The 17,798-nt window shown below is 38.2% G+C and overlaps 1 protein-coding gene across 10 annotated transcripts in view; it reads left to right on the top strand.

The window, feature by feature from the left end:
• Positions 1 to 1,124: 1,124 nt before the first annotated feature.
• LOC124279540 (long-chain-fatty-acid--CoA ligase ACSBG2-like) overlaps positions 1,125 to 17,798 on the top strand; it is a 66,508-nt gene continuing 49,834 nt past the window's right edge. For 5 of the 10 annotated variants that reach the window (XM_046715434.1, XM_046715426.1, XM_046715385.1 and 2 more), the window contains exon 1: positions 12,470 to 12,625. Coding sequence is in view for 1 of the 10 variants with exons in the window: in XM_046715418.1 (XP_046571374.1) it covers positions 12,693 to 12,700 (8 nt within the window). In the remaining 9 variants the exon portion in view is untranslated. Of the gene's footprint in view, positions 1,393 to 7,746; positions 7,852 to 12,362; positions 12,386 to 12,469; positions 12,626 to 12,676; positions 12,701 to 17,798 lie in introns of those variants that run through there. The other 5 variants (XM_046715381.1, XM_046715441.1, XM_046715455.1 and 2 more) reach the window with 5 other exon arrangements.

Below are 17,798 nucleotides of genomic sequence, written 5' to 3'. Positions count from 1 at the left end.
CCTGGTGTTAGTTTTTATAGTTGATAACTGCTTAGCAAAACTATTTGACATAATCACTGTTAAAATCACACATGCTAAGGTCATTATCAGATGAGCAAGTTGTTCATGCATCAACATCACAGATATGTCATTGCGACCATAAAATGAAAAACATATGACAAATCACTGCAGGGTGTCTGACAAAGATAATAATTCAGTTATCTTTTTTAAGTTTAGTGTCATGAGAATAGGAAAAATTCAAATTCAAATTCTCTGTATTCTGTGTGCATTTTCCTGAAATGTGACAGGAATGTATAACTGTACTACATTTTCATCACGTTTATGCATGGAGTACCAATAAAGCTATGAATATTTCAGCTGTCATTTATAGGTTTCTTAAAGCTTGCCAACACACAATGGGAAACAAATATTTCATCTGATTATTAGGGTCTTCTAGATGATTATTAAGGTGAAGTAATTTTGATAATTAGCAAATGAAGTTCAAATTCTTCCCACAGTACAGGTTTGATGCATATGAATTAAAGTACAATGACAAAAACCTGGACATTTTTTACTTCTATTTATCCATATATATATGTATCAACACATATATTTTCCATTGTGCAAATTATTTGTTTCGGGATAAATTCTTTGTTTCAAAGAAATTGTCATACATAAGAATGAAATGGTTTGGCACATCACATTGGCATCATTGGTCGTCACTATCGTACGATTCCACGTGTCTGTGATGCATCACCATACTATAAACACCACCAACGTAACTAGAATCTAGAGAGCAAATGAGTTTCCCTGTATCGTACGATAGACGCACCAAACACATGAGGGAAGACAGGTTGTTGACGTTGTAAAAGAAAATAGATGTCATTCATTTGTAAATAAACTAAATACCCAAACATTGTTAACGTATACATCATTTATGTTTCAGGTTTGTTAACTGGTAAATATATGACAGAACACATCGACCATCAAACATTAATTGACAGATCAACAGCCTTACACCCTACGCGCAAAATAGACTGTGTGGGAATAACCCCATTGATGATTTTCACTATAATGATTGGCGAATGCGAATCGCAGTAACCAATGAAAGCAAAGTTATTATTGGCGGGTGAAGGAGGCTCTACATAATTTTTGTTTATTTCGTCGTGTGAGTGAACAATTTCATGTTTCCAGGTTTTTGACAGAAAATATTTCCCATTTTGGTTTCATCGAATACAGGAGTCGTTTTCTCAAACAGTTATCCATTTCATAACTACTTTCCCACGGAAAGATAGAGCAAATCTTTCACTTTCAGTGTCCAGCGGTTAGGTCAAGAAGCCGTCACACGCCTGAGATTTTGCAGCTAAAGGTGTGAGAATATTCTGCGACTCAGAAAAGTATCAGTGATTCAAGGTATTGTATTATCTATTTGATTAATTATCTCCTTAAAAAGATGGACTCGTTGGCTTCGTCCAACCAGAACTACACGTGTTCACATCTTAAACGTGGAGAGTCCCGTACGTCAGGGTCACGCCTCCTAGTCCTTGCCATAATATTTTTGTGTGTTTTTGAGAATTCGTCACATATGATGTGTGAATATTAAATGTATAAACTGATGAACAATTTAACCTACTCAAAACCTTATTTATTTAAATTGCTCAAGTATGTATGTGATGGAATTATGCCAGCGCGTGGGCCTGCTGTTGTGACTTTACATTTGAAATTTAGATATGTTTAGATCTAGTTGTCATCAGTTTTTAAGCCAAGTTTGGTTTGACATTGCCAGGACTGCGCCCCTAGATATGTTTTAGGGATAAATGTTTCAGATAGGACCTTTGTATGATAGTTTTTCACATAATACGTAAATACTTGGATAAGCAAAAGATATGTCGGGTAAACTTCTGTCCCCAGCCTCAGTTCTGATGAAGGGACCGTTCATAATTTATGGCTCTGGGGCGGGGAGGGAGGGTGGGTGTGTGTGTTCTAGGGCTGCAACGAATACACTATGTGGCGAAAATGATACTTATCATGAATAGTGAGTAACGAATACGAATAATTATTCACGAATACAATATTGTACTTAAGTGATTGATGTACAATATGGAACGTCCATGTTGACAGTTTTGATTTGTCACAGCATGCTGGCAATAACCAGTGATCTCATGACACTCAAATTTGGTATGTAATAGTTATAATCGACAGAACCATGTGCAGTCTTGGCAAACTAACATGACTTGCGCTACTCAAGACTAGTACATATTCAATTCTTGCATATCTCACTTTCCAAAAGTACACAAGGGTTCAAGTAAAACATGCTCCCTTAAAAAATCGTAAATATTCGTTAATATTCGGTTCTGGTGACCACGAATAACGAATTGAATTCACGAAGGGCTACGGTTCGATTCACCGAATATGCGAGTGAATCGTTACAGCCTTAGTGTGTTCCACCCATTTTATTACAGAAATATGCTTTAAAAAAATTAACTTGATTTTGGGTTAGAAACTTATTTCCTCTTTTGAACATTTGTCTCCCAAAACTTTTTTTCCATCTCCCTAATTGTATTGTCAGATCAAAGGTTTTCGAACGTCATACATTTTCGGACAGACATGCTCACTCAAGCTGTAACAAGGGGTGTTGTAAATTCTTGAATGATGTGTTTAGGATTGAGTTATCTTTTATAAGCTAGTGACGTTTTACAATTCATGTGATAATCGAGACAACAGTAGATGTTCTTAAGTGTCTGAAGACCCAAAACACAATGATGTTTAAATCTGTTGATCAGCAAGACTATGTAAATGTCACTTTTCCCGATCGTGATCATTCGCAGACAAGCAAAAATATGTTTCAAACCCTGAATCCTGTCTAGAGTTGAAAGCTAATTAACGTGTCCCATTAATGTGTCCCAATACAACTTGTAAAACACAAGAGATAATTGAATCAATTGAGTGAAATAAAACACCCCTCCAGAAAATGCTGACATTATGGAAGTTCAATATGCCCAGCACTGACACAACCTACGGGGGCGTTAAGGGTATATTGTTCCTGTGACCGTGACACTGGATTTGTACAGTTTATAAAGGTTGGCAGCATTTTTGTATTTGTTCTGAATTGAGCCAGAGCACTTTCAAAACATGACAGCATAAATTACCATAAGAGACCTTAAAGTACAGAAGCGTAACCTAAAATCGTGGATAACCTTGATTCGTGGATCGCAAATATTATCAACCTAGCTCGTAAATTAAGTCTCGACTGACGTCACGAAGCGGTACTTTTGGATATACATACAATGCCATGCCTCGCTGACAAAAAAGTTCCGAATCTCTGCATTACACGCAAGTACTCTAAATGTAATTGTCCAGCATTGAGATAGGCCCAAATCACTAATACCACCATTACCAAATTTTACAAAATTTCAATTAAAAAAGATACCGTTAGCTCCAACATTCTCACTTCTTGTTGTCTGCTTCCCTTGGTGTCAATACTTACTGCAGTGTGATGTTGTACATAGTGGTATAAAGTAACCGACTACGTAATCCACGAAACAAGGTGATGTCACATTTTGTGGGCACACGAATGGGTGATGATTGCAAATGGCTTCCGTAAACAAACGTTTCATTCACGAGTGGAATATTAGGCATTTTCAATTTGCTGATTTTTGCAATTTTTATGGTCCCTAGTAACACTTACAGACGTTCTGATCTGTGCATAAAACCTGAGTCCAATTTCCTTACTTGGCTCGTTACTGACTTCAGTGTAACACTGAATGTTATCAGCTGAACATGAAAGATGGAGCAACATTAGATTGGAACTATGGACAAGTGTCTGAAGTCAAAGACCTTAAGTCAGTCAATCATGGATAACTGATGAAACATTTTTGTGGAATCAGTTTTCATTCAAATATAATATGTCCTTTTAATAATCATGATCCCTAACCTTTTTGTTCTGTAATATATACGATCATAACCACATGAAAGTATGACAAGTCAGTTGTGTTACTACCAGTCATGGGCTGTTTTCAAGGTGTCTTTATACCTATTCATGAAATATTTGAACCATCAAATTTGTTTGTGAACCAGCAAATATTTGGGTGAAATGCTGATCTCCAAATAAAAAACAACTGCCTGTGCATCAGTGTACAAAGCAGTATTGACATGAGTGACTGACTTAAGTTTTGCTGCTTTTAGCAATATTCCAGCAATATAACGGCGGGGACACCAGAAATGGGCTTCACACATTGTACCCATGTGGGGAAGCAAACCGAGGAAAGCAAACGCTTTAACCACTAGGCGACCCAAGTATGGACATGATGGAGACTATGGCAGTATGCTGGAAAAGAGTGATTTGGAATGATCTCAATCCTAAATGTTAACTGGAGACTGAGATTCAGTGAATACTAACGTCATTATTCATAGTTACAGTTTAGCTGGATTCTTGTATTCCAATGCTATTCGTGCAAACCAATAAGGAGCAAGGCCTGCACCTCAATAAGGATCAGACCGCCTCCGTAGTGTAGTGGTTAGAGCGTCCGCGTCATACCAAAAGACGTTAAAATATGGTACTTGTTGGTCCCTGCCTGGCGCTCGGCATTAATGGGTACAACAAGGACTGGTCGGCTCGGAGTCAGTATAATGTGTCTGAGTGGGGTATTCATGCTTCACTGCAGCATGGTATCTCAGTGGGCTAGCACTATAAAACCAGCTTAAGTCTGGGCTAGTACAAGCAGCCGCACATACACATACACACGCATGCACGTCGTCATATGAGCGAAATATTCTCAAGCACGACGTAAAACCCAATTTCACCTCACCTCACCAATAAGGATCAAGGCCTGCACCTCAGTAAGGAGCAAGGCCTGTACCTCAGTAAGGATCAAGGCCTGCACCTCAGTAAGGAGCAAGGCCTGCACCTCAGTAAGGAGCAAGGCCTGCACCTCAGTAAGGATCAAGGCCTGCACCTGACGAGTGAACGCTTTAACCACAAGTCTACCCCACCACCCCTGTTAATCTATTACCTGTTGTAGTAATAAGGTGCTGCTTATCACCATGGTCATGACATACGCACATGTACTTGTTATCGATGGTTGTTGACAGTCCGGCTTGATAACTGTGCAAGCATGTATCACTGTATGCGTTAAGCCAGAAATTGTTGTTGTAAAACATCATACATTTTCTTAAGGAATCAATGTTTATGAATATGTACTAACAGCTGTACTTGGTGAAGTCTATGGAATTACAGGCTTGAAACAAACAACCTTTTCTTCTGAGACAGCATGAATATATTTTTTACTAATGAAACTTGAGTGTAAGCTTGAGTGTGAAAGATGGAATTGACTACATATGGGAATATACTACATCAGTGCTTTTAACAGAGAGATGTCAGTAAAGGATTTTCATGAATTTATAGTAGACTTTGACCATACAGTTTTCTGTATCATTTCCATGATTATCAAATGTTATATGATTAAAGGAAAAAAACTGAGTTCAAGAAAATAAATGTATATCTTTCTGAAGCCCCAAGCAGTAGCGGTCCTGTTGAGTTTGGGACAGGTGCCCTGGGTAAGATAGAATACTTTAGCATTTCGCAAACACCTCCTGTCATCACTGTTTGATGGTCACTAGTCACATGTTTCTTTTACATTTGACCTTTGCCAAACGCGTACTAAGATGTCATCGTGACTATAACTTAGGTGGGGTTTGTGACAACATCTAAAGCGGATCATGATTCACAATATAATTATGTGCGACAGCATGATAACATAACTGTGTAGGTATATCATTGATATACGGTTGAACTGGTTGCCCCAGTGTCTGCCCCCCTCTAGGTCTCTAACCAAAGTCCATTTCATCCAGGGTAAGTGCTGCTTCACATAAGGGCATTTATTTATCATTGTTTATAGGGGCCAGTGTTTGATTGTTACAGAAGTATTGGTGGGACTTTAAACCGTTTCTGTAGTGGGACATATAGGAATTATGTGACATGGACTATGGATCTTTACTAATTAAGTCAATACAGACACTCTATCTTGTAGATAGACGTATTCAGATTTACGTTCTTTCCTTGTTAAATGTAGGCTACAGGTTATAGTCTACAGTCCGAGCCAAAATAATTTAAATCCACTTGAAAAATGTTACTTGCTCACTTACTTAATTGTTGAATTCTATTGAACAATTGACGATTTCTATGATTCTTGTCAGATATTAATAAACATCATCAATGTTAGTTTATCCCATGAAACATACATTTCAGAAATGAAGGTATGTTGCCTGTTGGCTCCTTTCCTGTTCTAACCATAAGTTGACACCAACTGTGCCACCTGTAGAACCTTAAAGATGTTTGTTATACCAGGGAGCTTTCTACACGAGAGGCCCACATTCAATCCTAAGTCTGCAGCAAATGTATGCAAAAAGGGGGATAACATGCATGACTTCATTATTTATGAACTTTCACTTTCATTCAGGAAACGAGTCCAAAATTCTGTTTTAGAAACCCTTCATCCTGGTGGCAGCGGTAAGGTGACTTGGGGTTCACCGTCAGGGGTGAGACTTGCTGATATCATGGATGTAGCACTGTCAGTCATGGTGCTCACATACTTTTCGTGGGGCTGGCTGAGAATGCTGGGTCCACGTAGCCATCTAACGCTACGATAATCGTAACTCCCATAACATGTAACGTAGACGTATAGTAGTTGTGGTAAGGTCGCTTTTTGCATGTGGGCGCTGAAGTATGACGTGGATACTCCACTCATGCATTTCACTGACTGGGCTGAGCCAGTTTTTTCATCCTCTTAATGTCAAACGCTCAGCAGATGCATTATACATGAAATCATGGAGGTGGTCTCTTGAAGACAAGGAGATTTGTCTGTGAAATTGAAGTGTTTAGCATATTAGGTCAAGAGAGAATCACCAACAATATGATGTATATGGTGTCATTTCCTCTATCATCATGACACGTGTGCGATAGATATTGTTTCGGCAGATGTGTGTCAGTAGACACAACATGACATGGGCCTTATCGCGGGCAGTCAGCAGAAGTGTCAACAGATATCACTAATGTCACTACGTTACACATTGTCACATCACAGCTGTCTTGCCAAGTCACACCCACCTATCATACTCAGCCCTGTGATAATTTTATTACACAGATCTGGAAATAGAACGAAAAACTATATTTGATGAAACTTTCAAACTACCTGTCTGATCTACTGGTTAGCACTCTCTTTGATCTAAAGATCTAGGATAGAACAGTCTGTGATTTAAGCCACTGATCTAAAGACAGATTGTTTAGAAATTCTGTTTGTTTTAGCAAGATCAGCTATGAAAATCCTGGTACTGTATGATTGATAAAACGAACTTAAAATGTTGTTAAAAAGTTTGGCAAGGAGACTCAAAAAGTTTTGGGCACAATCCAGGGAACATGAGCTATAGTTTCGCAACCAACACAAATGTTTAAAGGTAAGAAAGTAAGAGATAATCTAGTGAAATTATTTGGCGATCTGATGAACATGCTGGCCACACCAGTTGATTGTGAGTCGCAATACAGTTGTCTGTTTCTCAAGGTGTATAACTTATAACACTGCTATACCCAGTCAAGATTATTTATAGACAACCATGACAACAAAATATCTGATGTAAAGATACATCAGTCACACACTTAACATCCTTGCAGTAATAATGATCAAGGACGGAAAGAAAAACAAGCCCACACTGCTGGTAGATGTTTTTCTTCCTGCTAGTGACAGGTTAAATGTCCCTGTAAAATAAGGAGACTTAGGTTTGAAAGGGGGGAGGTGTCATAAAAATACTGATAGAACAGGATAGTGGAATCATCAGTCTTTTACCGTTAGGTCATTTCTGCTAACCTTGAGTCTTCAGGTAAGTTATTTTCCATCCTCAGTAAAATGTTTACCATTGAGTACATCCGTAAATCAGCAAATGGCTCATGTCATGTATACTGGCCACATAAAGAAACTGTGCACACAGAAAATATAAAGATAGACAGACAGTGTCTTTATACATAAATAAAGGTGTGAACATAGCAAGTATTGGAGACAATCAACGCTCATGCAGGTGCCAGGCGACGTGACGTCATTGATGGTGGCCTATGGACTTGCACTGTGTTACTGCACGTGCAGCCTGTGCAGCTGCAAACAACATGTGAAACTCAGAAATTGCTGTCACTGTCGAAAGCTTGATCTTTGGTCATTCAAACGTTCACAAATTCACATGGGAATTCACATGCACATCATGCCAAAATTAACATCTGCTCAACGTCACGAAACCATTGGAATGGTTCGAGCAGGCAGGAGCCAACAACAGGTGGCAGCACATTTCCAATGCCATCGTAACACGATGTTTGCATTGGTCAGTTGTTATGGTCAGTTGTCAGTAATGACGTCGCCGACCACCCACGTTTTGGGCGTCCCCGAGTAATGACGCCAAGACAGGACAGATGGATTCGGGTGAATAATCTCAGACACAGGTTCCAGACGGCAGTGACCACGTCCCAAACCATTCCCCAGGCCTTTAATGCTCATTTGGTGGGCTATAAGCGCCGTCGATGCACAGCTGTGCTTCACGCGCATGATGGTCATACCCGTTATTGACTTTGTGACTTCGTCGTGTGACCCCTACTCAATTTTGAACTTCTGACGTCATCGTTACGGATATTGTTCATGTTCTTTTGACATGTTGTTGTGGCCCGATACTTCAGCTTATAAAGTGTCTACATCATTTCGTCTTTTCTGTGTTGTATTCCAATTCTGAAGGAATTTTCTGTGTGCACAGTTTCTTTATGTAGCTAGTATATTTTCATTTGTCAGATAATAAATGAACAGTGATACAGATTTCCTGTTCGATATACAATTTGTATTGTGTGAGTATTCTATCAATTATATGTATCATTAACAATGCTAATACCAGTGGTGTGGGAAACAGTTTTACAATGAACACTACTTGTTCTGTCATGGGATCTACATACATGTGGTTGATTATCTTGTAATGGTTTAAGAGACACTCCAGAGTTTGTTGACCAAACCATTGTGGGTGAAGGAGATTTGTTGTAATCTTTCACCTTTGTATCAGCTCAGGCGATAATAACCTGAAATAGAACCCTGTCAGACAATAACCCCCCTTAGGAAATATAGCTTAACCCTGATGGAAGATTGAAATAGCCCCAATAGAATATAGAGAATATCCCTCTGGGGGTATATATAGCTTAACCCTTATGGAGTATAGAAATGTCCCCAATAGAATATACAGAGGGTTAAAGGGAATAACTTTTGTGGAATATATAGCGTAACATCCATAGTACGCATAACCTTCATGTAATGTAGACATTAGCGGTGATGGAATATAGCTTAACCCATATTGAATATAGAAAATTACTGTGATAGAATATATAGCCATGGAATATTTATAATGGCCCATGTGAAATATTAATAATATCGTACATGGAATGTGTGGCATACTCCCGCATGTAATACTTCGGTAATATTTTATAACAAGGCCTTAATCAAAAGTTGTACTTTTGATCTATTTGGGGTTTACTCTGTTATGAAACGGTGTTAACTGTGCATAAACATGATAAGGCACCTGTCTGATACTCAGAGTGATAGACTTCATGGTGCTCAACCTGCATGTGTGATGTTATTGTAACGTAGGGTTGGGATGGTTGTGTCTGGTTGAGGGAAAATGTGTTTGCATGTATAATTAATTGTTTCATTGCCTAGCAACCTTTTTAGGGGTAGATGGGGACAAAGATACCAGAAATTAGTAGCCAGCTTTGTATCGTGAATATTGCATCCAGAACCATAAGACCCATGTCATTACTGGCCAGGAATATCAGTTAGTGCACAGAGGACAGGTTTTGTCAGCAACAGGGCAACATTGCACTGACTGCTCAAACTGAAGTAGCTTCATAGAGATCTACAACATAATATATGCATCTTCAGTGATTCCGTGGCATTTGAGTGACTCGCTAAGAATTCTATTTCTGTTGTGTCTGTAAACATGAAAAATTTCTGAAAAACACCAAAACAGGCCACACCCAAGCTGCTGTTTCTAGATAAGGCCAGACCAATTTTATTTCTTGTTTTACGGGTTTGTCCTCAGAAAATCTAAAGGCAAGAGAGGGGAAACATTTAAACACAAATAAAAATCACCAGTCAGAGTAAAAACCCACATGAGTGTCCATGATAACCAGGCCTACCAAAGAAAACTTTCCCACTGTGCAAAAAAACGCAGAAAAGTGCACATTAATTGTGGAAATAGCAACATAAACATAATACCTTCGCTACTGAAAAAGTAAAAACGGCAACTTTAAATCGCTAAAACTGCATAAAAAAACGAAGAGCCTGCAACTCTGATTTTGCGCATTCGCACTCGCACATGGAAGAAGTCACGACCGCATGTTGACATTTGCCAGCTTGGACACAAGTTACATTCCCTTTTTAAGTATTTCTGTTGTGTTATTTGGCATTTATCATCATGATACTTGTGTGCACACTTTCAGTTCATATGAAATGATTGACAGCAATTATTTCAACATATTTAATACTTTTTCTCGGGAATTAGAAAAAAGCGCAGATCGTAATGCGCATGCGCAGTAGAGGTCAAAGTTCGCTGATATAAAAATGTTGCAGTTTCATAGTCTTTCGTTGCCGTTTTTACTGTTTCAGTAGCGAGGTATTATGTTTATGTTGCTATTTCCATGATTATTGTGGGCTTTTCTGCGTTTTTCTGCACAGTGGGAAAGTTTTCTTTGGTAGACCTGTTAACGCTTTTGGTTTGTTTATATCAACTTAAAATAAGTTGAGTGAGTTTAGGTTTCCACTGATTTCAAGAGTATTTCACTCAATATATCACATTAACGTTAGGATTTCATTTTTTGAGCGGGAAAATAAATTTTATTTGTTTTCTTATTCTTGAAAAAATATGATGGGCGGATCCATAAAACAAGAAATAAAATTGGTCTGGCCTAAGCTGATGATACATTGGGCGAATTGTGTGCTTCGTTATCATGCTGACTGATGACACTGATCTGTTCCGCATGTTATATTTGGGATGACACTTTTTTCAGCAAAGTACAGATTGTGGTAACTTTCTGGAGTGGCAGTTTAGAAGCTGGAAAGTACAATATTGACAAATTTTATTGTCAACAAAATAAAAGAAGTTGTTATCCATAAAGTTTGTCTACAATGCAGATTTTAGTACTTTTGTTGGGTTGAGTCCCATCTAGGATTCGAACCCACACCCTCAGGCACATAATCGCCAACACTCAAAGTCAGCTATCTGACTCACTCAGCCACTGCAGCTTCCACTAAAATGGAAGTCAGACAGCTGATAGTCCAGACCACACATTTTGTGTACCCCTTTGTGATTTCATGTTGTCTACATTTTATTGTCACTGATAAACTGTTTGTAAAGTTGTTTTTGTTCCATTGTATATTTATATGAATTTACTTAAATAATGTATTATGTTTATGAAAGTTTTGACCATAATGACATCAACATGGGCGAAAAGTTACAATTCAGGATGGCAAACACAATAAACAACCAAACACTGAAAATGTCAGTGATGCTGTCAAATCTACTGTGCACAAACATGCTACATATTGTCTATACAATCTGATATCTCATATATCAGTAAATGGTTCTGACCCACATCATACAGAGTTCTCAATTAGCTGGATCTGGATGTGCATATTGACATCAACACACCCTTAGTTCTGGTATCTTTAAACTTTGCTGCTAAAGTATTGACCCCTATTTTTATGTTAGGTTACAAAGAGGGGTTGTCTTTATCCCTTCAGTGTTTGAGTTTTAGAGGTAAACACTTCATATTTCTGTCTTCCTTGCCCTCCCAAATCTGTGTTAGAAAGAAACTAGGATTTCATGAGCTTCGCCTCCCAAATCAGTGTTAGAAAGAAAGTAAGATTTCATGAGGTTCCTCGCCCTCTCAAATCAGTGTTAGAAAGAAAGTAGGATTTCTTGAGGTCCATAATGTTGAAAATTACTGTGTGCAGGCACTTGAAAATGCTTGAAAGGTAAAATTGGAATACTTGAAGTAAAAAACTGAAGACGCTTTGTCATCCTTGAAATTGGAACTATTCCTGTAAGTATAGATTATCCTTTGTAGACTGTGATTTCAGTGCGATTCAAGTGAACCTTTACTTGCCTTAGTGAAACAGGGTCTTAATTCACAAATAGAGGGTCAGTTGTTTTCAGGGGTCACTGATCAAGGTTGGTTTGAAACCTGCAGTGATTGATAGATGTTCGCCCACTCATTGTGATCGGCATGGCCGACAGGTGTACCGTGTGTGTTGACTGACAGGAAGGTATGACCTTCCCCCACCCTTCTGCTGCATGAGTGGGGACAGAGCCCGGTGTACCTTTGTACCTGTTACAGGTAAGCAGTTGCTTGGAAAACCACCCAAGTATGACCATTTATTGAAATCAGGACAGACTCAGCGTTCTTAAAATACCGGTGAGCTTGCTAGGCGAGGAATGTTTACACTCAGCTGAACCAGCCCAATTCATTAATTGTGAAGCCATTGATGTAGGTTAATTATATACATATAGCATACTTCAATTCTGATTCCCCAACGAGATTACGAGTTAAGACAAGGAGGGATTGATGCTCATACAGGTAAACGATGTACGTAGTGGAGTGCCATCTCACGTGTAACTAATGTGATGATTTAGCTAGATCTACAATGTATTAGTAAGTGAATATGCAGATTTTCTAATTTGACTTGTTCAGTTTCGTCATTATTCTGTTATTTGAATGGGGGAATCGGGGTCAGAATAGAGCCCCACCCCAGATTCTTACAGGAGCTATATCAATTGAATCACTGTTGCACTGTTTATGATGTGACCCAGTTGATGGTTAATCACGTACCCAGCAGTAGTTTGTCAGGTAGGTAGGCCTGCCCCTAGTTTCACTGACCCTCTTTCTGCTCTGCACACTCAGCCTTAGGCAGCCATGACATTGTAATAACTCACCGCAAAACTATCTCATTTCTTCAAGAGAATGTTCTACCAGTTCTTTATATGTAAATTGAAGAGTCATGTTTTGTTTATAAATTATAAGCTAAGTATAATGGAGCCACATTTGCTGGGGGTCAGCATTCTTTTCCTGGACATGACATATGGTCCTATATTCAATACAAAACTTTTTCATTGGGTGTATATTTAACCTGCCGAAACACAAGTGGCTGTAGTAGTAGTAGATTATGTCGTCTGTCTTCAGTCCTAGCAATGTTTCGTTCAAGTCCCTCAAAAGACTTTGGCGTCTGCAACCTCAGTCCCTGGTTCCATGCCAAGTTAGTAATGTTCTGTTCAGCTATGTCAAACATTGATGTTTTGACCTGTGTTGTCTTGAAGTGATAGCTTGATTTCTGCATATTCCTTATTTGGTCAGCGTTTTGCAGATGTGTCAAACTCTGATAACTCAAAGTATATACGTAGGTCCCTTCAACTTGGACACAACATTGTTTGGCTTGGGTTTTCTTTTTATGTCAGTCACACAGCCCTCACTCAGGGATAAATCATGTAGTGTAGAAATATGGTCTCCCTGTCATGGTACTGGAATATTGCTAAAAGTGATGTAAAACTGCACTCACTCACTCACTCACTGAAATAGTTCATGTTTGATAAAAGCTTGAGCATCTTTTAGTTCAGATATTGAAACATGGTTGTGAAGGTACTCTTATATTAGGATTGAAACATGGTTGTGAAGGTACTCTAATATTATGATTGAACCCATGGTTGTGAAGGTACTCTAATATTATGATTGAAACCATGGTTGTGAAGGTACTCTAATATTATGATTGAAACATGGTTGGGAAGGTACTCTAATATTATGATTGAAACATGAAACTTGCCAAACCTATTTGTCTGCATTCTCTTTTTGCAGTAGGTTATTAGATCAATCAGTTGTTGGGAAGCTATTTATCTAATGTTGATTTAAAGTTAAAACTGTTTTATTAATTAATTTTCTTTACATATATTGGCCACAAGTGTTTGTGTACAGAATATAATACTATGTGAGGTTGTTGAACTTGTTTTTGTGTTCAACATGTGTATTTTGAATATATTCAGCTAGATGCAGTGTTAGAAGCTGGCAAGAATAAAATGAAGTTGAATTTGTGATGGAGATAAAACTTGTTTTTAACCTAAATTTGTCTTAATGTGCTCTAGTTGTTAAAGTTGTTAAAGTTGCACATTCCTAAGATTTTGTCCGTATCTGCTTCTCCAACTTCTAAACATGCCACTCACAGAAGTAGTAGTTAAATATTGAACAAATGCATGAAAGTTGCAGAATCTTGCATTTCTGAATATAACAGCTGGAATAATTGCTTGGCAGCTATGTTTAATTTCTCAATCATGATGACTTAAATTAAACCAAGAAAGAGCAATATTTTTGCATTTTTGGAGAAGAAAATTATTCACTTTTCCGAGTTTGCTGGAAATAATACCTCGAACGTTCTATACATTTGGAAAAATCACACATCACTAAATTTACACTTTACCTTTTTTTAACCCAGTTATTTTAGTGATATAAACTAGAAAGATGCTTTAGATGGATACTCTGGGCTCTTTTCAAACAAGATTTGGTTAAACACAAGTTATTTTGCTTATGTAATTTGAAGGCACATGTTTTTAAGACATGACACATTTACATTGTTGTTCAGATTACTTACAAAACAATACTTTGTGCCAATGCTAACAATTAATTTGACATTCAAATGCCCTTGTGATAACAGGACTTTGACCAACTATATCCTCGTGATTGTCTTGAACACAGTGAGATCAGTTCCGCTGACATGCCCAGGGTTTGGTGTGTATAATATGGGTCAGTCGGATGTCAGGAGCTGTAACTAGAATTGTCAGTGACCAATGTCAGCTGGCAGATATGGTTATGTTTGGTTTGGTTGTTGTTTAACTCCGCACTCTGCAATATTCCAGTTTCATCGCAACTAGGGCTGCACGCTGTTACCTGTATACTGGTATATCGCAATACGCTTTTCAAATGATACGTATTGAAATATATTTTTTCTGAGAAGCAGTATATTGGGTAAAGAACATAGGAAGTTTTTGTGATTATCTTTATTATTTAAATTAATATCTACACCCAAGGTAGCATTCAGACATTGGCCCAACGTCCGGATGCTATCTGGAACAGACTTTCATTCACAACAAATGTTTCCCTTGTTATTCAATGACAAAACGGCATGCTGTAATACTATAAATTGTATAAAACAGAAAACAGAATCTTTGACTGTGCTACTTAATTTTGAGACTGCTGTTATCATATATGTTCAGGGACTTATAATGTAGAAAATAGGACTGACGTGCACAATTAGTGTCACTCACTGTCAAGCACTTAAGTTCCCAATATATCGCAATACATATCGCAATACAGATTCTGAATCACAATATATTGCAATGCAATTTATTTGCCAATACACAGCCCTAATGGTGACAGTCTGTAAATAATCGAGCCTGGGACAGACCATCCAGAGGTCAACATCTTGAGGATCAATCTACGAAACTGGGATCAGTGTTGACATGCGCCAATCAAGTCCGAGTTCCTGACCACCCACTTCTGTTTTGTCTAACATCAAGCATGGGTTGCTAAAGACAATTCAAACTTGGATCTTCATGAGTCTTTGGTTATGTGTAAGTGTACAAATAATTATAGACACTTTTGGTTATGTATAAGTGTCTATAGTTATTTGTAAATAGCAACCTTGAAATATTTCCCTTGAATCATCATGTTGAATGTCATCAAGACGTCACAGTCTTCAGTTGCTGAACAGAGGGGCTGGGTTTTGAAGCATCAGTTTGTCAAATGAATGGATGCTTACTTGTGTTGGTGACATTGTATATTCACAGATGCTGTCACAAGTGGACAATGTAATCAGCCTTTTAAAACAGATACAAACATACTATGTAGAACTAGGTTACTTGTATATCTAACAATGTGAGGGTAAAAACTTTGATTCCAAAGGATAATAAAGCTTTCAATGTTTACCATAATTGAAAAACTGAACTTCTGATAGTCGTGATTACAAGTGGTAACCAACTCCAGTCCAGATAATGATTGCCAACTATTGGTTTGCTGTTTATTAAAATTTTCTTTTATGAAATATTAAACTTATTTCCCGTCTTCTATAAAAAATGGATTGTAATTCAGCAGAACTGTAACTGAGTATCTCATCACTGATGGAACAGTTGACGTTGTAATCTCAGGTGCAAACATTCTCTGTCAAGGGTTGCTTCCCTTGAGCAAGCTGTAACCATGGTAACATATGGTTGTCACAATATACAGTGTATATGTGCTCCTCACCATCTGGTTGTACTCACTTTTAGCTTGATAACGATGTAAGAATCTACATCGAAACGTCGCTTAACGCAATGAACCAGAAGTTGTCATCCATAAAGTTGTATGTTTCATTTGTTGACTCACCAACTTCTGGAATGCCGATCAAACAAACATATGGTTGTGGGTATGAATCCCAGCTTGCCGCCATGTAGGTTGACGCTCTAGGTACAGAATTATGTGTGATGTGGAAACAGTTCATTACTTTTCATTTTTGTTCTTATTCGCCAATTCGTTTGAGTTGGGTCTTTTTTAAAGATTTTTTCATCACACATATTCATTTGAATTGTTAAGTAGTAACATGCAACGTTCTACGTTAATACCCATTTACTTTGTGATCGCGGGCAAATACAGTATCTGGTCTGATACTTGTTACAATTAAGGAAGAGGTATGTTCCTGTACAGAACGTTCACCCATCCTTCAGATAACATATGTATATAGACTTCAAATACTTGTAAATGTTTGCTGTGGCCCTCGGTGAATCACCTTATCTCAAGACCGTGGTGAGACACACTGGCTGGTAGATGGTTACTGTTTTTTGTTTCGTTTGCTCCTTGGTCACTTCTGTTTTGTAACTGGGGCTCTGGCGCTTGGTCGTCTAAGGCGTCCTTATTTGTTTTGTGTTGTTGAATACTATATACTGTACCTGTGATCATGAGTGAGTGAGTTTAGTTTCACGCCGCACTCAGCAATATTCCAGCTATGTGACAGTGGTCTGTAAATAATATGAGCATCGATCTGCGCAATTGGGAACCGATGACGTGTGTAAAAAAAAAGTCAGCGAGTCTGACCACCCGATCCCGTCAGTCGCCTCCAACAACATGCATGAGGCACGGGTTACTGAAGATCAGTTCTGGCCCAGATCTTCACGGGTCAGCAATGATCATGAGTTATATTCATTGTGATTGTCAGCACCTGAGCTCAAAGGGTCCATCCAAGTTGTGCACATGTAAGACCTGTATCAGGTTTCCACCACAGTAAGCTGATATGTGATAAACTAAGTGGAATGCTGTTCAAACTGATGCTGAACCCCAAAACAGAACTCACTCACATGTAATCATATCCCAGATTGTTGATCACAGGATTATCTGGTCCAGACTCAGTTATTTACATACCCCTGCCTTATTTCTGATATTTTCTTGAGTAAACAACAAACAAATCAAATCTCACTGACTCACTCACTCTGTTGTAATTGTTTGGGGATTATCATCTTTTTCAGAACTGAAATAATGAAGTCATAAATGTGATTGAGGGAACTGAGACACAGATTATTTGGTACCTCTTCAACATTGTGAATACTGTTGTTACAACACTATGGCCACTGTTCCATTCCAAACAAACGTTGTAAAAGTGAAGCAGTCAATCTCTGTGAAGTCACAGTTAAATTTCAATAAAAAGTTAGAAAACGTGTTTGGATTTCCAATCAGAATAGAT

Source organism: Haliotis rubra, unplaced genomic scaffold (genome assembly GCF_003918875.1).
Source record: "Haliotis rubra isolate DU_JTF1 unplaced genomic scaffold, ASM391887v1 Scf107, whole genome shotgun sequence".
NCBI lineage: Eukaryota > Metazoa > Mollusca > Gastropoda > Lepetellida > Haliotidae > Haliotis > Haliotis rubra.
This window is presented reverse-complemented; position numbering and strand designations above follow the sequence as displayed.